The sequence below is a fragment of the Eschrichtius robustus genome, chromosome 6, assembly GCF_028021215.1.
Source record: "Eschrichtius robustus isolate mEscRob2 chromosome 6, mEscRob2.pri, whole genome shotgun sequence".
NCBI lineage: Eukaryota > Metazoa > Chordata > Mammalia > Artiodactyla > Eschrichtiidae > Eschrichtius > Eschrichtius robustus.
The window spans coordinates 139,770,963-139,795,589 of record NC_090829.1 but is presented as its reverse complement, the minus strand read 5'-3'; the positions used below and the strand labels follow the sequence as shown (position 1 = coordinate 139,795,589).

The following is a 24,627-nucleotide window of genomic DNA, read 5'->3' as shown; positions in this document are numbered from 1 at the left end:
AAATACAGTCACACTGGGGGTTAGGGCTTCAACATATTTGGGGGTGGAGTGGAGGTACAATTTGGTCCATAACTGATAGCATGACCAGGAGCCCACAGTTGCTGAGTGGTAGAACCAATACTGTCTGAATCTGAACATTTCTTTATCCAGGGTGCACTGCCTCTCACATACCACAGCATCTCAGAGAGAATGGGGACACATCCCACTGTAAAAGCTGACTCTTAGAACTTGCTGACAGGGAGACAATTTCACAGCAGTTAAGCTCTGTCCCCATGAGAAGGGTGGTGAAGTCCTTACACAAGCTAGATCACAGAGCCCAGGAGTCCAAGGCAACCCGTCCAGATGACACCCCCCAAAAAAGGCTTCATCTACGTTGTTAATAGCTACACAAATGGTCAAATGATGGTTTCCTACCATATTCCATCCACAGTGGGATTTCCACGACCTCCAAAGAGCCAGCTTTTCATTCAGTTTCTCTTTTCTTTTTTTCCCAAACCACCAGCTAACGTCCTGGAGGGTGAGTCCATGGACCAGGATGTTGAGAGCCCTGTGGCCATTCACCAGCCAAAGTTGCCTAAGCAGGCCAGGGACGACCTGCCAAGACACATCAGCCGAGACCGGACCAAAAGGAAAATCCAGAGGTACGTGCGGAAAGATGGAAAGTGCAATGTCCACCATGGCAACGTGAGGGAGACCTATCGCTACCTGACCGATATCTTCACCACCTTAGTAGACCTCAAGTGGAGATTCAACCTGTTGATTTTCGTCATGGTTTACACAGTGACGTGGCTCTTTTTTGGAATGATCTGGTGGCTAATTGCATACATCCGAGGAGACATGGACCACATAGAGGACCCTTCATGGACTCCTTGCGTCACCAACCTCAACGGGTTCGTCTCTGCTTTTTTATTCTCCATAGAGACAGAAACCACCATTGGTTATGGCTACCGGGTCATCACGGACAAGTGCCCAGAGGGAATTATTCTCCTCTTAATCCAATCTGTTTTGGGGTCCATTGTCAATGCATTCATGGTGGGATGCATGTTTGTAAAAATATCACAACCCAAGAAGAGGGCAGAGACCCTGGTTTTTTCCACCCATGCGGTGATCTCCATGAGGGATGGGAAACTGTGCCTGATGTTCCGCGTAGGGGATCTGAGGAATTCTCACATCGTGGAGGCTTCCATCAGAGCTAAGTTGATCAAATCCAAACAGACCTCAGAGGGGGAGTTCATCCCCTTGAACCAGACGGATATCAACGTAGGGTATTACACCGGCGATGACCGTCTCTTTCTGGTATCACCACTCATCATTAGCCACGAAATTAACCAACAGAGTCCTTTCTGGGAGATCTCCAAAGCCCAGCTGCCCAAAGAGGAACTGGAAATTGTGGTCATCCTAGAAGGCATGGTGGAAGCTACAGGTAAGGTGTGCTCCATCCGGGGTTATCTGTGGGATCGATGCTTATTTTAAACTGAACCTCACGTTCTTATTTTTGACAAAATATGGAAAACGGAACCTCACTCACCATTGACGCCACCTCTTTATTCATGAAGTAGTATGTGGCCTATAACCTTAAGTATGTCCACCACAAAGTCTAACAATTTAGCTTTTTAAAAGCCCTTGGGAAAATAAATTAATAAACAATTTTTTAAAAACACCTCTTAATATATTTTAAATTTTCAAATATTTACTTAGATTAAAATTTGATCTCTCTTTAAAGCAATTTTTAGATGGTTTTAAAACACGGTTTAAATTAAATACTTGAGGTTATTTATTGCCAAGCCAGGAGGAAGAAGTTAAGCCTTTCAAAGGAAGCCTGACAAATTGCTTTAATAAAAATACAATTTTGCCCCTTCTTTGGGAGCCATTTGCAAGACCCACAGCCTTGGTTTTTCCTTTATATCAAGTGAGCACTTGGTATCTTTTCTCTATACTCTATCTGCCAAATCCCCTGTAGATATAATAATGCAGACCCAGTAAACAACTCTAACAGGAAAGAAAAAAAATTGAGATCCACTCTTCATAATCCTATTGACCCATCTTCTTTGAACAGCTAACTTCTGGTGTATTTTAACAAAGATGATCTGTTCTAAAAATAGAGAAATGGTCTGTTTTTATTGAAGTCTTCACTCATATCTTACCATAGGTGTTACACATCCCAGGAGCAAAGGAGATTCTGCCTGTATTTATCTGTAACTTTCTATGAAATAGAGCCATAAACTCTGCCTTAAGCTAACAATAATGCCCCATAGGAAAAGTATAAACTAGAACACTAATTCAGCTTTGCTTTACTATTCTTCTGGGTCATTAGTCTTGGGATCCTCTTTAGTTATACAATCTGCCCTTCTGTGCTTTGAGGTCTTCAACTTGAGGCTCAAGGTAGGTTCACACAATCTGAAAACGCACGGCCACCAGCCAGACCCCAGACTCTTCATCCACCCATAACCTGACCTCAGTCATCCGTCAAATGAAAGTCATTGCTCCCGTGTCTCAGCCTCCCTGGACCCAACAGGCAAAGCCATTACCTCTAACAAATTTCTCTTATAGTGGTAAAAACTTTTGCAATAGTTTATTAAAATGCAGCAAATAATGAAAATGTGAGTAAAAGGCTTTGCATGAAGTGTGATCCTTTGCATAAGGCAAGAGGAACGTCTAAAACAAAAATAATCATTGTGAAATTATAAATAAGTGCTGCACATGTGCACTGGGCTATCTGTACCCTGAGCCTGACTTTGGGGTGCCCTCGTGAGCCAATAGTTGTATGGGGGGAGGGAGGAGGAAGGAGGGGGGAGGAGGGAGAAGGAGTGGGGAAGAGGGCGGGGAGAAACCAACTCAATAAGGGAGCTCCGTCATTTACCCACAGACCAGAAACTACTCCCACCTCGGCCAAGCACCTGGACTCTGGGTCCCCCTAGTGGTAGCCACTGAGATACAGTCTCTGGCAGCATAAACTGACCACTTATGATGCGCTTTTAATATGAGATTTCTCGCTATAAACTCTCCAGATAGGACAGAAGGGAGGGCAGTGGACAAGCCTTGTTCTCCTTCCATCTCAGAGCTCATGAAGCAAAAGCCAGTGGAGACATACCCTCTGGTTACTGGTGTTAATCCGAGCTTCAAATTGCAGGAGCTGTGTTCCCTCAAATCAAAACCCAAGCTCTAAAAATAAGTCAGTCCGGAATAAGCAAATTACCTTTGTGTGTCTCTGAGTCGGAATTCTCCCTGGGGCAGACCCTGTCTTTCTGAAGATAGCTTGTAATGACTGAGCCTTTCCAAATAGGGGAACATCCTTTTGTTGGTAGTTAATAGTGATACTTACCTCTGAGCATTCGGTGGCCTTTCTACTGCTTTCGTAGAGAAAACTGGGTATTTGCCAGCAAAAAAAGAATCAAAGGCGACCACTATTAACTTTCTAAAAGTAATAATAATAATTTTCTAATTTCTGGGAAGTGGAGGAAGGAGTGTTCTAGAAAGTTCTGGGTTTGTCTGGAAGCTGAACACGTCTTGATCCTTTCCTGATAGGATTCGTACAGTTCAGTCTTTCCAGCACATCTCATCTCTTAATCTTATGAGGCACACTTTTTTCTTTGTGAATGAAAAACACAATTGGGATTTATGGGTATTAAGTAGGCCCTTGGGGTGGGGGGAATGCTTCAATGAATCAAAGCCACAGGAAAAAAATAGATGTGGACCAAATGCACCCTGAGGAAAACAGATGCACAAGGATCTAATTATTCATTGGAAGGCTATATGGGAAATCAGGAGCCATGAAAACAGCAAGCTGACACAAAGCGGCCTCTGCTTGACTCATGCTTTCTTTCAAATATGTCTTAGTTGACCTGAAACTACTCTCAGTGACCTCAGTTAGGATGCCTCTTTCAAGGACGAGCTTCACCATCGCCACCACTGCAACCTCGATGTGATGCCCTCCCTCTTTCTGTCTCGCATGCTGTGGGCACACAGCAACCCCAACGTGGTATTTTCTGGGGATCCGAGCTACCACGCAGTAGGCTGACCCGGCAGGTCCTTTAGTCCGCTGGGTGCTCAGGCCCAGCACAGGCCAGCTGGCTGACACATAATATGCCCACCCCAGCTGTGCTGCCCCAAGCCTGCTTTGTCACATCACTCAGGGTCAGGCTCGTCTTTAGAAAATGGGAGTAAGCTCCTTGAAGGCGGGAGGTGAGTCTTGCCCACCTTTGATGGTCTGCAGGTCCTGGCCCCAGTCCTTCATTCAGTGAGCTCTCTGGCCTCATAAAAGACAGACTCACACCCACAAAAGACAGACCCACGTTCTTGGTGGATGGTTTTGGTCTGGTCCTGCCCCCAAGTCAGGGGGATGTGTCACCTCTCAAGAACCTTCCAGTCATGTGGTTCTATTTTTGAAAATGAATCAAACCCTGGAAAATTCTGACACCAGCCACCCAGACATCTGGGAACTGGCCGTGTCTCATCCCACAAATATATTTTTAAAGGGGGCCCTTTATGTTCCTGACACAGGGGCAATTTGGAGATAGTGATGTTTACAGAAGGGTTCATAGCTACGTAAACAAACATGCCGAGCAGCTGTGGCAAGTGTGCCTTAAATAGTAAAGCATTCATATAGACTGATATTTATAGAGGGCAAACTGGCATAGAGGCTGGATGACAGCCTCACAGAGCTGGGCTCGGTGCCAGCCAGCTCCTCACTATAGGCTTTCTGATTGATGAACTTCCATATTTACCCCCAACGATTATGCAACTATGACAGGCAGCCCTTTCCAACACCTCAGCAAATATGTCTCCTTAGAATGAATCCCATTAAGCATTTTTTTTTAATTTTTATTTTATATCGGAGTATAGTCAATTCACAATGTTGTGTTCGTTTCAGGTGTATGGCAAAGTGATTCAGTTATACATATACATATACCTCTTGTTTTTCAGATTCTTTTTCCATATAGTTTATTATAGAATGTTGAGTAGAGTTTCCTGTGCTATACAGTAGGTCCTTGCTGATTATCTGTTTTAAGCTTTTTTTTTTTTTGCATTTTTTTATTACAGAAACTATAAAACTTATACAAAAGTAGACCAAATCATATAATCAACTCCCATGTACCCATCATTCAATTTCTATAGTTGTCAATTCATGGCCAAACTTGTTTCATCTGTGTCACCCACTCCCTAACTGTCCCTCCAGCATCATATTTTATCTGCAAATATATCAATATGTCTCTGAAAGATAAGGACTCTTTTAAGAACATAACTGTAGGGCTTCCCTGGTGGCGCAGTGGTTAAGAATCCGCCTGCCAACGCAGGGGACACGGGTTCGAGCCCTGGTCCCGGAAGATCCCACATGCTGCGGAGCAACTAAACCCGTGCACCACAACCACTGAGCCTGTGCTCTAGCCCGTGAGCCACAACTACTGAGCCCATGTGCCACAATTGCTGAAGCCCATGCGCCTAGAGCCCGTGCTCCACAACAAGAGAAGCCACCGCAATGAGAAGGCTGCACAACGCAGCAAAGAGTAGCCCCACCTCCTGCAACTGGAGAAAGCCCGTGTGCAGCAACGAAGACCCAATGCTGCCAAAAATAAATAAAATAAAATTAATTAATTAAAAAATCAAAACATTGTTATGAGACACCTAAAACAATTTCTTAAGATCCAATATCTACTAAATGCTCCAACTTCCATTTGTCTCATAAATGTCTTTTTAATTTTTGTTAAATCTGCTGTTTGAATCCAAATCAGGTTAACACACTGTTATTGGCTGAGATCTCTTCCAAGCCTTAGTCTATGAGCTCCCCTTCCATCTCTGTGGGGTTTTTTTCTTTCAAGTTTTTCTCAAAGAGGAGAATTTCTGAAATATTTATATACTACATAGAAAGCTGGGGAAAGTGGAGGGTGGGAGGAAGCCAACTTAGTGAAGATATACTAGATAACATTTTGTAGATGAGGAAGCAGGGCTGACTGTCCAAAAGTCAGTATCTATGGGTTACCAAGGAGGAGGGGGAGTGTATATCAGAAGTAGGCAAGCAAACCAGAAGTAGGTGAGGGAAAACCGGAAGTAGGTGAGGGCAAACCATCCTTCCCCCCAGGAAAGCTCAGTTCTTTATTCACATGAGGAGAGCTTAGTCACATAAATCACATCACAGATCACAGGATTTTTGAGTTGCAAGAGTCTTTGCCCTACTCTTAATTACTTTACAGGTGAGGAAATGGAGGCCAAGCAAGACTACTGAGCTGCCTAAGGTGCGATAGTTACTGGCAGAGCAAGAACTTGAAACCCTAAACCACTGATGATGTCCAACCTCCAAGTTCAGTGCCCTTTGCATCATGAATGCTGCTGGTTCGTGAAGATTCTGTAGAGCATGCACCCAAAAAGACGACTGGTATCTAACGTGCAGACAGGCTCTCTTTTCTCCCATCATTAGCTCTTTTTCTTTAAGGCTTCTCTTTCGGTCTCCAATGTTATCAGTTCATTTTAAAATTCTTTATTACATTTACATGAATTTTTAACAAGCATATATTAAAATGAGATATGCCACAAAACTGTTCTGAAATCAAAATTAAATAAGCACCATCTACAAAAATACTCCTGGAAGAATATAATGTTCTGTCAAATCTGATTTCCAAGGACCACTTTTCTTTGCCATAGTCAAAATGCCACTTCACTGTAACAGAGGAGAATATGAGATCACAGAGTTTGAAAAGGTGGCATTTCTCAGCTAAGATGGTTGAGGGTTAGCATTACAGTACTTTTAAGCTGTTTCTACTAATGATATTCCATAGCCATTGTATTTTTCAAATCTTATTTTCTCCTTTAGATAAGTTGCTGCTAATCCCTCCACTGGCAAGTCATTATCTCCAGATTTGCCATTTTTCTTTTAAGAGTTGTAACCCCAACTACCTAGCCTAGGAAAAGAGTTAATTGATAAGATCTGGAATGCTAAGATCTTGGGTGAAAATCTCGTGGTAAATCTCTATAAGGCGCAATTAAAAAATTCAAAGACATGTGAATTTATTTTTCCTGGATGGAAATCCACCACTCATCAACATCAAGAAATCCAACCATCCTTTCTTCTTCGAGCATTAGGTTCAGGTGATTTATTCAGGGCTTCCTCCCAAATGCCTACCTCAGTATAATATACCTAGGTAGTGTCGGTGACTGGATAAAAACTGATAATACCTGCTCCCTAAATACGGTAAACTTTTTGTGATCCTAAGCAGTTGGGGGACTTGTTCTGGTCCTAACAATCTGAGGTTGGATGCAGTAGAGCACACGTAGAATTTTAAACTTTTCCACCACCCCTCTAGAAGAAAGATACTGTAACTCTGTTAAACGTTGTACCTCTGTTAAACGTTATACCTCTGTTAAACGTTATACCTCTGTTAAACATTTCTCATAATTTAGAAGGCACTTAGGATCTCATAACTTAGATAGCAGTGTATCGAGGTCGCTATACACTATTGTGGTTGAAAAGACAAAAATACTGGATAATTATTAAACTTTTCATTATTAAAACATCAATAGCAGAAAATCCATTGTTCTTCCTTCTCCAAATGGGCCGTGAGGAGCTCATAAAATAGATGCTCAGTAAAAGTCAGGAATGGTCGCACAATATATACAATTTAAAGTTCAAACCCAAGGGAAAAAATAGACTAGCATCTAAAAGTTAGCTCTGACTCAAACTCTGAAGTCAGTACTCATGTTGGGAAGAAACTGCACCATTCAAATTAAGAGATGAGTATCAAAGAGTGGGAAGCCTCTAATTAGTGCACCCTTAAATAAATCGAGCTTTATTATTTCCTAGGGCATTCAGTAATACAAGTGCTGACAGCATGACGCCAGTGAAGCAGTTCTACCTGACAATTTCTAATGACCAGAAGAGGATCATTGGGGAAAACCATATAACTTATTCACACGTGCAAACACACACACACATACACACACACACGCACACACACCTCTGCTAAATAGCTAAACAGCCAGAAGCCAGAGGGGCTTCTTCCCCAGTTAGGCATGCCCTCGCTCCTGTGTTTTACACCAACTCACTTTGTAAGTGAGTTTGTTTGTTCTATTAATTATCTAGTACTCCTCTTCTTTAAAAGTAATCTCTCTTGGCCATAGCTCAGCTTATCTGTACTTCTTTGTGTCATTTATACTGTCAGGCAATCCTGGGTTCAAACCACAGTTGCTGCATTCACTGTCTTGCTTAACTTCTCTAAGGCCTCAGTTTTGCCTCTCTAAAATGGGAACAACAATGATACCTACATCGCTGGTGACCTTTCAGCTTCACGGGTTCTGTTAGATCAGATCATTCCTTCCCCCATAGACTGCACAGGAGAAAGACAGCAGAGAGGAGGGAAGCCAGGCATTTGGGAGGGTCAGTCCCAGGGACTGGCTTCCACTGTTTCCAGGGACTGTGCAGCTGGCGTCTCCACACGATGACAACTGACTCTCCTCAGAAAGCACTCTGAATAGTCAAAATGGCAAATGTCAACCCTGTGATAGCCAGTGCAAGAAATGCACACTCACAACGTGAGAGTAAACGCCAGCCTGGCCTCTGTCCCGGTTACCTACCACGAATGATGAGCTCTGAATTAATGAGGATCACTGCACTCAGAATAGACTCTGCATTCCTATAGATAGTAACATTTCATCATTATAATTTCTGCCCAAAGGGGACATGAATATAGATTATTCTCAAGTCTTCTAAGGCAGCTGCTCAGGGAGGACAGGACCAAGAGTCTGCATTTGAAAACAAGATTTCTATGTCCCCAATCCTCCTCCTAGGTTTTTATAAGAATGCTATGGCGTCAGTTGATGCCCCAATTTGGAGAATGTATTTTTGTGCTGTTAATTCAACTGAATAATATTTATTTACATAATAAGTCCTTAGAGATACTTCTGCTTTAAAGTATAGATATACTTCAACAAAGTGGACAGGAAATGTGAATTTCTATATGGCCAATTCCATTGTTCTCTATTTACTGAGAATGATAAAAGATATGGTACAGTGTGGTTTGGCTCAGTCATGTTGCAGTAACAAATACCTCCAAGGGCTTAAAGCACAAAGGTTTATTTCTCATTCCTATTACATGTCAGTTGCAACTCTGTTCACATCCTGTTGACTCCAAGATACAGACGAAAGGAGCAGCCCTACTTAGGATCATGCCATTCGCATGGCAGGGAGAAAAAAGAAATGACAAAACACCCCGCTTCTGCTTGCCATTTATTAGTCATAGCAAGTCATATGGCAGTGCCTGATGTCCATGGAATGGGGAAATGTAATTCTCTCACAGGAACTTGGAATAAATAATTCAGAACAAAATAATACAATCTACCACAGGTACCCAAGTGGTTTTGAAAACCCCTAGACTGAGTTAAAAACTTTTTGCAAGTTAGGGTTTAAAATGTGCGGTAGTCATTAATGTTGTTTGTGAAATATGTCCAGCTTTCGTCCTTCTAAACACATGTCAGGATCACATTTCCCTGTTTCTGTTGGACACGGCCATGTGACTTACATTTGTCCCAACAGTATACGCATATGTCATGTGTATCACGCTGCTGGAAACCTTACAAGCTAAATATGATAATTCCCTTCCTACTTCTATAGTTCTCATGGAAGCACATGTCACAGTGAAGTTTCTGTCATTCTGGACCCTTGACTGGCTTTGAAGAGAAGACCCTTGCCAGCTCACTTGGGACTTGTAGCATGACTGAGAAATAACCTTAGGTTGGGTTAAGCCACTGAAATTTGGGTTGTTTGTTACCACAATATTAACTAACCTCTTTGGCCTGATACAAAATCTCATGCAAACATTTTGACAGGTTGGCTGTTGTATACTGCTCACAGCCCCAGACTTGCCATGAAATGAAGTTTTGGCTAGCTACTTTGCAAAACTTCTCCTCCCTCCTTTAAACTCTCTCTTCACTGCTTAAGACTCTGAGGTCAGACAGGCTGAATTCAAATTCTGCCTCCACTCCCAACTGTCCATGATTGGGCACGATTGTCCATGATTGGATTGGGCACATCACTTTCCTTAACTTCACCAAACCTTTTTCCATTCTGAAAAATGGGAATGATATCTATAAGGAGATTCCGTGAGATAATACAGGCAAGTCATTCATCATGGGACCATAGTATGTGCTCAATAAATTTAGAGAGTGAATCTATGATTCTGTAAACCATACTATTCTCATCCATCATTCATTAGGTGCCTATTGAATGCCAATTACTTTATTAGATGCTTTCCATACATTATTTTCAATCCTCAAAGCAATTCTGAAAGGTTAGGTACCATCCCCATTTAACAAATGAGGAGGTTGATTCTGGAGTAGGGAGTTGGGGAGAGTAACTTGCCCGAGGTCACCCAACTGGTGAAGTAGTAAGGCAGGATTCCATCTCAGGGCTGCCCACCTTCCCAGTCTGTCTCCCTTGTGCCTCTCCAGGGAAGGCATAGTACACAGCAGCACACTGAAAGCAGTGGTTATTGATTAAAGGTCATCAGTGTGTGGACGATTATCGCTCAGTGATATATTCTCTTTTGATTACTGGCCTTGGCTTCCCCATCAGGCTCACCTCACCAGACCGCAGGAGGCAGGTACAGGCAATCTGCTCTTTCATAACAGTTGGCACTGAGTCTCTTGAAAGGGCACCTATTTGTTCGTACTCTCAGATTCTGCCCAATTCAACGTTATCAGGCAACCATGCCACTTGACACTGGGCCAACCCCATCTAAAACAGCCTGGTGCCATGCCAAGTATAACCCAAAGAGCAACCAAGCAGCCAGCGCAAAAACCCTTAGGGGAGAAAAAAAGAAAGTTTAACATTGAAAGGGAAGAATCAATTTTGACGCTGAGCTTCCTGCTAGAAAGCACGATAATAAAATGATTTAGGCTTTGACCAGCCTAAGTAAACCCTGTTGGGGTTTCCATTTCACTGCAAAACATCCAATAAGACCCTTTTGGGGGTTTGAGGAGGACGATGATAATTTTTCTCTTGTCACTGAGGCCATCCTTAGAAGATTTTAATTAAACATTTGTGAAGTAAATACATTTTCTTTTACATTTTCTCAAGCATAGTTTCTATAGAGTGAGTATTAATAGAAATCTGTGAAAGCTGATGGATAAAGGAGAGGCTGGTGGGTAATGATATTAGAGAAGAACACACAGCAGGGAGCTCCAAGGAGACAAGACTGAATGTTGAGCCTGAAAGGAACTAAGGCTGCATTCACATTGGCTCTAAATGAAGTATCTTTAATACAACTCAGAGAGCTAAAGTAGTAACAAAGTATTAGTAATAAAGTATTTGCTTTAGGTACTTGGTTATATATGTTGTCTCTCTCCCCAAAGTTGGAAAAGGTATAAAACCTAAGGAGAACAAAAATGATGCTGCAAAACAAAATTGTCTACGATTCTTACAGAAACGCTTAAGAATCCACAAGGTCAAACTTGGGGCAAGAAAGATTTCCAGACACCTCCCTGGGTCTTTACAGCATGAGCCCTTTACGTTCACCCAGAGGGACCTCAGCATGTCCAGCCTGGCCTGCAGACCCTGTGTCAGCCCCCAAGGCTGGGGGAAGAAAGAAGCCACATTCATTAAGCTAAAAATGGATGGGCCATGGCTACCTGGAAGGAGGCTGGCAGCTTGACTGGCCATCAGCAAACCAGGCCAAGAGCAAGGAAGGGCAGGGATGTTTCCAGTACCACCTCACAGCCTCTGCTGCTGTGGGGACCTGGCACAGAGTCACACCCTGTGTTTGGTGGATGACTTAGCAAAAGCCTCACCTGTGACCAGAAATGCTCACTCCTGACATCGAAGAGACCAGCTGGGTGCACTTGGAGCTCCCGTGTCAGCAAAGCAAAGTGTCCTCTATTGCCACGTTGAAGGGTGGAATGACACAGTGGCACTTCTTTCCTTGAGTTCACTCCAATACATGTTCACCCAGGTGGAAGGGGGCATCTCATGAACGAGGAGCATCTGTAACCTGGGCAGGAGATGGCCTAGTAGACAGGAGACGGAGAAGACGTTAGGCAAAAATGTGCCATGGCCTTCAGTGTTTCTCACAGGTCCCGCCCTGGGGTGTCTTCTTTCTTTTTTTTTTTTTTTTTTTTAATTAAATTTATTTATTTATTTATTTCTGGCTGCGTTGGGTCTTCGTTGCTGCACGCGGGCTTTCTCTAGTTGTGGTGAGCGGGGGCTACTCTTCATTGCGGTGTGCGGACTTCTCATTATGGTGGCTTCCCTTGTTGTAGAGCATGGGCTCTAGGTGCGCGGGCTTCAGTAGTTGTGGCACGTGGACTCCGTAGTTATGGCATGTGGGCTCAGTAGTTATGGCTCACGGGTTTAGCTGCTCCATGGCATGTGGGATCTTCCCAGACCAGGGCTCGAACCCGTGTCCCCCGCATTGGCAGGCGGATTCTTAACCACTGCGCCACCAGGGAAGTCTGGGGTGTCTTCTTATGATGAAGCAAAATCCACAGATGGACCCGAGGCATATGCATTTACGTTTAAATGCTTAGTCTCTTTATTTTCCCATCCACCAAAATCATGAGCTCCACATCCTCCTCTCTCTTCAATCCTGCAACATCACTCCCTCTTAGATAACAACCTGGCTTCACACTTCGTTGAGAAAATAGAAGCAATCAGACTGGAACACTGGCCTTTCCACCGGGCCCTATCTCACCACCACACCCCCGCCTCCGCCACCTGGGCCTTTCACCACTCTCTGGGGCCCTGTCCAACCCGGGGCCAAACCTGGACCGCATCCCTGCAGCCCTCTCAAAGACTTTTAGACTACACCATCTTCTTTCCCCCATCATCAATTTTTTTCTTAATAGTTTATTTCCAACAACATAAAAATATTTCCTAATATCTATCACTTTTGAGAACAAACAAAAACAAAACTAGACTTCTCCTGGTACCATGTCCCTTTCCAGTACTGTCCCATTTCTCAACGCTCTTTCCCACATTGCTTCTAGGAAGAATTGTCTGAATCTCCATCACCACTTTTTTACTTCCCTTTCCAAATGAGCTACCATTCCTAGCACACCACTGACACACACCAACAACATCCATCCTGCTAGCTCCAGAGGCCACCCCTCTATTCCTGTCTTACTTGGCCTCTTCGCATCAACACGCTGACCACTTCCTCCTTCTCCAGCCTTTCTTCCCCAGCGTTCACCACTACTTCTGCTTTCCCTCCTTCTTCAGTGAAAACTCCTTTCCATCCTCATCTTCAAGCTATTTCTCCTTTTCCCCAAAATCTCAGGGCCCATTCCATCCAGAGTCCTAGCCTCCATTAATTATCCTTTTCTGTTATTTCAGCCAGGACTTTGGCTTTAATTACCATCTTTTTTGCATGTGACATCAAATTTCTATCTCTGGTCCTAACCTCTCCCCTGAGCCCTGAATTCAAAGATCCAGCTGCTTACTTGGCATCCCTATTTAGATGCTTGTACAACTAATGTGACCAAAGCAGAAACTAGATATCCTAGCATCCCCTAGACTCTGCTTCCCTCTCCATCTTCCCCATGTTCATAAATATCATCATCAACCATGTGATGGCTTACATCAGAAACTTCGGGAGCATCCTTGATTCATCTCTTGCCCTTACCATCCAGAAGTCCTATAGGTGTGACTTCCAAAATATGTCTATCTCTATGGCTACTGCCACAGATTATCATAATGTGGAGCCCACGGCATTCAATTGGGTCTCCCTGTTTAACTTGGACCACCTTACACAAATCCATTTTGCACACAGCAGCCAGAGGGCTGTTAATAAAAATGTAAACCAGAGCAAGTCATCCCCATGCTTAAAACCCTCCCATGGATTCTGGCTGCATTTGGAAAATCCAGATTCCCTGCCATGGCCTACAAGGCCCTTCTGGCCTGGCTCCAGCATGCTTGTCTGCTTTCACCTCCAACCACTTTCCCACCCAACTCACCACGCTGCATCCACGTGGGCTCTCCGTTCTGAGCACAGAGCTCTTGTACAGGGAGGTCTTCTCTGCCCACCAGATAGAAACTGGCTCCCATCGCTGTGCATCTGTCACTCTGTGCAGAACTTGTCACCAGCTGACAGTATTCTGTGGACTTGTGTGTTAACAATTAGAATGCAAGCTCCTTGAGAACAGTGCCTTGTCCCACTCTTTGCTGTAGCATACTGGGAGTTATCCCAGTACCAGGAACAGTTCCTGGACCATAGTAGGACACTGGATAAATATGTAGGTGCAAAATAAATGAATGGAGGGATGAATGCATGAAACATCCTATAGGGTCACAAACCAGATTGGTCCCTTAAGCACCAGAGAAAGTCTAGAGTCATTTTAAATTGCCCCCCTCCCCCCAAATCAACCTGGCCTTGATCAACCTGAAACATCTCCCTCCTGACATTAAGAAACACTCTGGAAACTAGTTCCAAGCACCCTTTCTTCAAGGCTACCCACCATTGAAAATCTCAGTGGCTTCCCGGGGCACTGTCCTGGGCCCTGATCACTTCCTTCTGCACATCCTTCCAAAGCAACCCATCCCTGCCTCTTGGCATCAGCTCCCATAGGTGTGCAGGTTGTTCCCACAGGTACAGTCCCACCCCTGCCTCCTGAGCTACAGACCCAGACAGCTAACTGGTCCTGGACGTCTCCATCTAAGTGGCTCTCGGGTCCCTTAAATACAACTTGTCCTAAACTCAGACCTGCTCCCTCTCCTGTATTCCACCCCTTGATGAATGGAACCTCTAGTCTTTGGTTGTCCAGGTCAGAAATGTGGTTGTCATTTATGCTCTCCCCTCCCTTGGGCACTGCAGCCTTCTCGCTCCCAACCATTTCCCCAATCCCACAGGGCTCCTTTGTGCAAATGAGGAAAAGCCATCCCTCCTCAACTCTACTGCCATCTGCTGGGAAATTCGTGTCATAAATATATCTGTACCGCTTAGATTTAGTGAGTTGTGCAGTGTACAACCTGCACAACCGTATGTGGTGGCCCTAGCTAAACTTATCCATTCCATCTCGTACCTGTCTCTAGTATCCACACATCCTCTCCTCTCCAGCATCTTGGCCACTGCACTGATTCACAACACCATTCCCTCCCTCTGGGCTATTACACTGCTTCCATACTGACTTCCCTAATTATAGACTCTCATTTCTACAATTACCCTCCTTGCAATTAGTAGAGTAAACTTTGTAACTTACAGATCCCATCTCCTCAGTCCCCAGCTCAAACATTCTCAGTAGTTTCTGGGTAACTAAAGAATCAAGTCCAATCTCGTTTGCATGTCACAGTCTTGCCACCGTCCAGGAGCCCTGTCACCTTCCCCACTACCTGCTTGTGCTACTGAAATTCCTGAACGCATCATGGGTTTTTTTGCCTCCGGCCTGCACATGTGCTGACATTATCTCTGCCTAGAATATCCTCCTCCATTTATCTTCCCAATAACCCTTACTCACCCACCAAATCTCCCTTCAAATGCTGCCTCCTGTGAAACCTTCCTGACTGCTTGGCAAACTCTGGCGTCCTCCCTCTCTGCTTCCCCTGCGTTTCTACAAATCTCCATGATGTCTGACTGCATTGTGGATGACTGATCACATGGCTGGGTGTCCCCAGCAGACTCTACATTTTGAGGATAAAGATTATGCCCTTTTTTCCTATCCCCAACAACTAGCACAATTTGCCACATGGTAGGTGCTCAATAAAAAGAATGAATACATTGATGGTTTTGTAAAAAGCAAGGTCTGGCCTTTCTAAATGTGTCTTAGACTCCCTGAAGCATTTCCTTTTCACCTGGCACCACCTTATCTCAACTCTACTGAGAGCCAAGGACTACATTTGCCTTCCCAATGAGGTTGTTATATCATTTACTTTAAAAACTAAAGACTTTTTATTTAAAGAGCCTGTTTATTTTACAAGATCCTTTCCCCATCCAATATTCACCAGGCATCTTATAAAGTCCATCCAATGTAAATACAGATAGTTTAAAGCAGAGATCCAAAAGGCAAACTTGCCCCAGAATTTGGTCTTAAATTACACAAGGGGCTCTTCCAAGTAGACATATCTCTGGGCCCCTTTCTAAAGCAGGTCTAGTCCACTGGAGGCTCAGTGGGGACAGGAGATGGGGCTCCCATAACAAGAGTCCCTCATGACTTTCATTCCCCCTCATCCCACGCATGGATATTTCCCTCTGATGTTGTCTGGCTCTGCTCACAAATCTCCTCCCCTCTGCCAAAGGACCAAGCAAATAGCTCAGAAGAGCAAATCATGGGAAAGGGAGATTCCTTTACCCAAGTTTCTAATCCATAAATAAATAAAGGGTCTCTCACTATATAACCCTCACCTTCTGCAGTGATGAAGGATGAGGGTAGGTGCTAGATCAGGACACACCAGCCCACATCTGAAGCATCCTAAGCGGACTTTCTGAAGGTAAAAACTCTACAGGCAAAGTGTCTGAGGCTGAGGCATACTCAGTCTGCAGGCAAAGATTTTCCAGAACCTCCCAGGTGCCTGGCATTGGGCAAAGTTAGACAAACACAGTCCTACCCTGAGGGAACTCATATTTTAGAGCAGGAGGTTGGCAAAATGTTTTCTGTAAAGGGCCAGGTAGTAAATACTTCAGACTTTGTGATGTCTCTATTACAACTACTCAACTCTGCTGCCTTGGAGTACAAGCAGCCACAGGCAATATGTTTCCAAAGGACCGTGGCTGTGTCCTAATAAAATTTTATTTATGGACACATAATTTTCACGTGTCATAAAATATTATTCTCCTTTGGGGTATTTTCCAACCATTTAAAAATGTCAAAACTGCTTTTAGCTCTCTCCTGTTCTAGGCGATAGGACTGGACATAAAAACAAATTACTATACAAAATGGAATAATGTATATACAGAGAACATTTTTAATGGGGAGCTGCGCCAGCGGGTACAGGAGCTCTGCTCTTGTACTCCCAGCCAGAATCCCACTTCAGATGTGTGCCACATAATAAGTACCAGCGACAGCAGCAAGCATGGCACCTCCAGGGAGGAGGGGGAGCGGCCACAATCCAGGAGAGAGGAAATCACTTACATTTGCTCTTTGCATTTGCATTCCCCCAGAATGAGAAGATAATGGGGAGCAGAGGGTCCCTGACCTTTGAGAGAGAGCTAAAATTGAACTTCTGTTCAAAAGCAGAGATTCATCAGTAAATAGTACTATTATTAACATCATGGTTTAAAGGGAAAAAAATTAAAGAATGTGAGTGTCTTTGTTTCGGGAGGGTTCGCACTGACACTTCCTTTTGTGCTTGCTCTGTTTTTCTTTGGCTGCAAATTACTCCCCCTACTTAAAGTTATACAACTCTCTCCCAGCAACATTTATTCTTTTGTTAAGTTAAAATATGTATTTATTAATTTATTTTTTATTGACGTATGGTTAATATACAATGTTTCTGGTGTACAGCAAAGTGATTCAGTTATACAGATTCTTTTCTATTACATGTTATTACAAGATATCGAATATAGTTCCCTGTGCTTTATAGTAGGTCTTTGTTGTTTATCTATTTCATATATAGGAGTGTGTATCTGTTAATCCCAAATTCCTAATTTATCCCTCCCCCCCCCCCCACCCTTTCCCCTTTGGTAACTAGAAGTTTGTTTTCTACTTCAACATTTATTCTTAACATAAATTCATTCGGAGGTTGAAGGTCCTAAACTCCATTCCACCCCGAAAGAGCCTTTCTTTGTCCAAACTCCCCTCTGCCCCCTCCCACTCTCACCCCCATTTTCTTAGGAGGCTGAGGGGAATGTATAGCGATTAGCCATCAATGAAGACACTCAACCTTTGCTATGTATTACACATCCACACAACCCCGCCCTCTATCAGGCGATTATGGGACTTAGTCCACACAGAAAGGTGTCCTTAACAAATTCATTGGAAATGCCTCCAATCAAACAACTTGCTGTCAACACAACTGTCACTGACCCAACCAAATATGGTAGGGGGAAGACCTCACCAAGACCCACAACCTGCTTTGGCTGTATTGCTACCTAATCGCAGGAGCTTGGATCAGAATAATCATAACAAACTCTTGAAAAACAGTTGCACATTGGAACTTGCCTTGACAAAAATCATTTTCCCTAGAATGGATTTTCACTGGAAAACACACATGGGAAAGCCTCAGCTTCTCTCCTGGTTCGCTTTTGTTCCCCGTCTTTCCCACACTGCTTTCTGTGGCTTCTTTTCCTCCCATTCTGAATTCTCCACACCCTGTAAAGTCCAACAAGCGCCCCTTCCTCTGCAAGGCCTTCACATGACGCAGCCGGCCCCTTGTTCTCACCTCTAATCAGGTCCTGTAATGTCCCCTCCTTTTCCAAGTGTCATTGTCACCTCCCGAGTGGACCCTAAGCTTCTTGTCTTCTCTCTCTCCGGTCCCCGTGGCACCACGCTGAGCACAGGAGACCACAGTGCACATTGGTGATAGCTCGGGGACCTGTCAAGGTACCTCCTGAGCTGCCCCTATGGATCCCAAACATGCCAGGAGTTCTTTGTTAACAATTTGACAAGTGTCGGGGCCAGAATCTGTTATGAGGTCAGTTATAGACACTCAGCATCACCCACCCATTTCGGATCCTCACGTTGATCCTGTTAGCCGTGCTATATCACGAGTCAGGAACAGCAGGAACCATCTTCTACATTTTACCACATTTGCTCAATCTACATACGGATATCAACAGAGCTACATGTGCTTACGGATGTATATGAATTTGAGATTTTTTTAAATCATTTGGAAGTAAACTGTAGACAAGCTGCCACTTTAACCCTAAATTCTTCAGTGTATATTTTGTAAATGCAAAGACAGTCTTACAAAACCACAGTCTAATCATCAAAATCAGAAAATTGATATTGATACAAGGCTATTATCTAATCTAAAGACGATTCAGATTTTGCCAATTTTCCAAATAATTTCTCTTATTGTCAAAGAAAGTCACAGGGCGTACTTTGTTGTCATGTCTCAATCTCATGTGACCTAGTGGAGCTCTTCTGTGTGTCTTTAACTTTCCAAACACTGACTTTTTTGGAAGAGTAGAGGCCACTTACTTTGTAAAACGTCCCTTAATATGGATTTTTCTCATGTTGCCTTGTGGTCAGATTCAGGTTTTGCATTTTTGACAAGAATACAATAGAAGTGAAGCCAGGCCCTTCTCTGTACATCAGATCAGGAGGCACGTGATGCCGGTTTTTCCCAACTTGGGTAGGGGTGCCTACCAGCTTTCTTCACTCTAAAGTTATTGCTTTTCACTTTGTAAAAAGCATCTTGCGGATAGACACTTCGAGACCATGTAAATATCCTGTTCCTCCGCAAACTTTCATTATAGCATCCATTGATGACTCTTACCCAAATCAACTATTACTAGAATGGTTATCAAATGGCAATTTTCTAACTCCATGATTCTTTCTACATTTAGGTGTTGGCTTTCAACACTAAGGAAGAGCTTTTCTCCCTTCATTACTTATCTATCTATCTACCTACCTACCTATATCAGTACGGACTCATTGAGTCTTATTTTATCCCATGGATTACAATCTGCTTCTACCATTAATTATTCGTGATGCTCCAAGTACTTGAGATTTGGCCAATGGGACCCGCTACTGGCAGGCTTCTTATCCTTTGAACATTTCCCCATAATTTTTTTGTGCTTTCTTCCTTTATGGCACAAAAAGATGTTCCAGGCTCACACTTTAATTTTTCCAGTCCCTGCTATGGAATCAGACATTTCTCCAAAGATTTTTTTCCTTTTAGTAGAGTATGGTCTTTAGCACCAAGACTTGGGCATTAGGTGTGCAGAACAGATATTCATATTAGATTCCTCCAATTACAAAGGAAAAGGTCAGTTCTACCCCAGCTCTGCTGGCTGCTAAATGTATGTTTCTGAACTAAACCAGGAATTCAGAATCTCTGCACTCCAGAAACTTGTCAGGGAGAAATCCCAAGCTCACTTCCTCCAATATTTATCAGAAAGTTGGTCTGGAGTGAAGCATATGGGGAGGCCTGCCTGAAGTTACGCAGACCCCACATTCTTCCAGAAGGTCTATAAGCCAGCTTTTGCACCTACCAGAGAAGCAGAGAATAACCCTGGACTTAGAAGCCCGCTGCAGAAGGGTTTTACTGAGCTGCGTGAAGTATAACCAGCCCCGTGAAACGGACCTTGTGTCTCCTAGAAGGCGATGTTGACTAGAGTTCACAGTCCCACCAGTTTGTTGCAAACTCTCAGGAGACATTTCTTCATGTCACAGCACTAAGAATAGCTGGACTTTTGCTTAGGAATTGATTTCCTTTTATGTGATGGGTGTTGTAAGTTCTGTATCTAGCCAGGTCTCCCTTGTGGTTGCCATAATGCCTAGAACCAAACTCGGGGTGCATGTAGCAAGGCTGCATGTGGTTGTGGTGTGCGTTTTCATGATGCCTCATTCCTGGTGCTTTTTATGACCCCATCTTAGGTGGCTTTCTCTCCGTGGCATCACCCCCGTCATGACGGTGCTATGTATATATAGGCTACACGTATTAGTGGTGTAGAGCTGCCATTAAAAATACCACAGGCTGGGCAGCTTCAACAACAGACATTTATTTTCTCACAGCTCTGGAGGCTGGAAATCCCAGATGGGGCTGGTGGTGGCAGATTCGGTTTCTGGTGAGAGCTCTCTTCCTGATTTGCAGATGGCCAGCTTCTCCTTGTGTCCTCAAAGGGCCTTTCTTCTCTGTGCTGGGAGCGAGAACTCCCTCCCTCTTCCTAAAAAGACACCAATCCTGTAGGATTAAGGCCTCATCCTTATGACCACATTGAACCTTTGTTTCCTCCAAATAGGACCCACCTCCAAGTACAGGCACGTTGGGGTTTGGGGCTTCAACATGAATTTGGGGGGAGGGGACACAGCTGAGGCCATAACGCCATGTAAACTGCTTCTATCCTTGTGGACCACGTCAGAGTGATAATAAAGGGACACAGTGTTTGCATCCTCAGTAACAGTCTGCAGCCTTTATTGCACTGACACCTAGAACACAGACCCTGACACGCCTGCCACTTGATCAGTTGTGCTTTATTTAAAATTATATGCAGCAAAATCCACTAAAACTTGGCTCATTATTCTATAATCAGACAGTACGGAAAAGTCCTTAAAGTGCCCCATCATCCCTTGCCCAGAACAACCCACAACCCTTCTCTCTTTGGTGGAACGTGAGCTCATAGTTGCTGAAAGAGCCATCGGGGTAGGAAGGTGAGAACCACCAGGGTAAACACACAGCAGGGCAGCCGTGGGTCCAGTCGGCCTCGTCTCAGAAAGGGAAAGCCTGAGGGCACACGGCTACCTGAGGCTGGAGTCCTGGGCATGCCACATCTGCCGCCCAGCTTGGAGCTTTCTCCCTCCGGAACCTTCTCTACACTTCCCTTCCAAGTCCCTCTGGCAGGAAAGGTGCTGCTGGCCCAGCAGCTGGCCCAACAGGGTTCATCTGTGGCTCTGGGAGCTCTGTTTCAGCGCACGTGATAGGGTTTCTGCTTTTCTTCCCAAATCGCCTATCGATTCATTTTGAATTATCAGCTGTGCTGTGTCATCCATCCTCCCCTGATCCTCCCTGCTTACAATTGCTTGAGGGGCTCAGGTTCTCAGGGAAGCAGGCCTGCCCAGAAGAGAGGCCCAAGGCTCTGTGCACAGCTCCTGCCCCCTGCGTACGGCTGCCCCGGCCTCCCCTGTCCTGCGCAAGAGCCACGCAGCACGGCTCGCCTCACACCTGCTTCTTGCCCACGGGATTTGGCCGTTTGGACCGCGGCTGTCAGGTCCAAGCCATCACCCAGGATTCTGTCTTGAGGACTCATCCATCACAGTCCAGACCTACATGCTCCTTCACCTCCAGCTCAGGTACCGACCCGGGGCCCCCTCCTTGTGAAAGAGGCATTTGAGACACCACCCCCCAGTCGGCGACATTCATCAAGAGACCACGGTATTTACACCCCTGCTTAGATGTCATTGAACAAGTCATTACTTGAGTGCTGCCTGAAACATCGATTCTATCCTCAAGAAGCAAGAAAATACCTATGACATAGCACTTGGCACCGTCAATTTCAGAAGGAAAGATTATCATATTTAAATAGTTGATCTGATAGAGTTCCAAATTGGATTAATGTTATTAATTTCCTGCTGTCACAACAGAGAGTATCACAGGAATGTTTCTCCCTACCCATTAACCCTTTTCTTTAATTGATTTACAATGTTGGGCTAATTTCTGCTGTACAGCAAAGTGATTCAGTTATACATACCTACGTACATATATATATGTATTCTTTTTTTATATTCTTTTCCAATATGGTTTATCACAGGATACTGAATATAGTCCCCTGTGCTATACAGTAGGACATTGTTGTTTATCCATCCTCTATATAATAGCTTCCATCTGCTAACCCCAACCTCCCACTCCACACCCCTCCCCCTTGGCAACCACAAGTCTGTTCTCTGTGTCCGTGAGTCTGTTTCTGTTTCCTAGATAGGTTCATTTGTGTCATACTTTAGATTCCACATATAAGTGATATCATTCGGTATTTGTCTTTCTCTTTCTGACTTACTTCACTTAAGATGATAATCTCTAGTTGCATCCATGTTGCTGCAAATGGCATTATTTCATTCTTTTTAATGGCTGAGTAGTATTCCATTGTATATATGTACCACATCTTCTTTATCCATTCATCTGTCGATAATTAACACTTTTTAATAGAAGCCAGAAAACAAAATGGAACATAAACAGAGTACAGCTAGTCATTAATGAGACTGTTCTTACAAGGTTGCTCACAGAATCCGTTTCGTTGTCATTATTTACAATACAAATAAAGATACGTATGAAAAGCTACCCCTTCTATATTAAAAGTAAAACAACATATCTAATCCATCCCTTTTATTCTAACTTTAACTAAATAACCATTTAGTTGAGGGAAGTGACTTTAGAAATTTGGGCTAAATAGATATTTCCTTGGCATATTGCCAGGCAATTGTGGATCTCAATGGGAGATCTGTTTCTTGGAGAATGTCAAACTGTCAATACTGTGACTCTCTGAAAATGAATTATAAGTACTCTCCGGTCTTCCTGATTCACTCCGAAGCCAGGGTCTAAACTCTATTTCAGGGAGAGAGAAGGGCTCAAGCCCTGGGCCCCGAAGTCCTCTCTGAACCAGGAGGACATAGTACGTCCAACCAAGACATGGCTTATATCGGGCCCCACATTCCCATCATTTTCCTGATCTTTTTACTAAAATGGAAAACAAGGATGGGGTATTATTCTTAATGTAAGTGCAGGAACTGGGGTTGGTACAGCTGATGAGGTTATACTTGATCTTGTCTACTTTAAACCCATGAGCTTTAAACACAGTTTGAACCCCTTATGCAGCTCCTTGGAAATTATTCTGAAAGGGAAAAAAAATAAATTGCATTTATTTCTCAAAGGGAGAGGGAGAGGAAGTTGAAGCACAAAAGTTAAATGGGAATGTGGGTGCCTCTCAATGCTCTTTAACCTCTGGAAGTGGACACATATATCAAATTCCATTGCCACCAACCCCAAGTGACTATCAAAGTGTGTTAGAATTCAACTATGTCAGGGATTGCTTGTAATAAGTGGGCAATCAGCTGAGGGTAGAGAAATCTTCTTTTAATTACATAGCAAAACATCTCAGAAGACATATTTGATCCACGCTGGTGGATCATAGCAAAAGCATGTTGAATGAATGAATACATTCATATCTGTGCCCCTGTTTTAACTTAATGGGTCCTGCAGGGTCCACGGACTTCTAATGGCTGTGCTTTCCAGGTAAGCACAGGTGTGCTAGTAACTCTACCGATTCCACCCCTGCCAGGTGGCTCCAGCAATGTCTCACTACACCCCACTATTATTACTGATTTCAACTCAGGCCAAAAACCGAGAAAAGCACAGTGGCCTGAAGCTGTATCTGGAGACCATTCCAGCCAGGGGCAAAATTGTGAATCAGGCGCAGGACAGGACATCCAAGAGGAGTTCTTCAGAAGTCAGACTCAGCTGGTGCTTTCATCCAATGGGTGTCAAGTCCTTCCAGCTTCCAACAAGATCTGCTGGGCTCCTTGAAAGCCAGCGAAGCGAGGGGTCAGAACCTAGCTTGGGGGCCCAACGCTTCACCCACATTGAAGGTAAATTGAAATTGAAAAGTCACCTGAAGCTTCACCATGAATATGTTACTCTGATCTATGCCTGCTTCTGATTCATCTTCTGTTTGGAAAAGGAAGGACTCTATGGATATTTTTTTAAGTCATGTTTTTGCCCTGACTGTGGCCATAGGCTATTATCTGGGCCAGGTGCCATCCTTGGTAACCAGGTCCCCAGAATTGAGCAAAATATTCACAGGGCACTGGCAAATTTAAAAATCTTGAGGTTTCCTAAGGTTCCCACAACCAAGACCCCATATCCCACCAATGCCTGTTACAGCCGTAAAGGTGTGTAGCTGCCCAGCAGACAGTGGCTGAAGTCGAAAATTTACACCCACATTTTATTAAAAGTCTTGTAGCCGACAGTCCTTGAATTTTATAAATTTAAGCAAGATTCAAGGGGAAATGGTTACTGTCAGGTGTATGCTATAGAGTGGAAGCAACTAAATGTAAAAAAAAAAA

At 43.9% G+C, this 24,627-nt stretch overlaps 1 protein-coding gene across 1 annotated transcript in view; it reads left to right on the top strand.

Moving 5' to 3' along the window:
• The first annotated feature begins 510 nt into the window (after nt 1-510).
• KCNJ6 (potassium inwardly rectifying channel subfamily J member 6) overlaps nt 511-24,627 on the top strand; it is a 90,490-nt gene continuing 66,373 nt past the window's right edge. Inside the window, exon 1 of the mRNA XM_068545773.1 lies at nt 511-1,423. Coding sequence (XP_068401874.1) covers nt 526-1,423 — 898 coding nt within the window. The 5' untranslated portion in view covers nt 511-525. The remainder of the gene's footprint in view (nt 1,424-24,627) is intronic.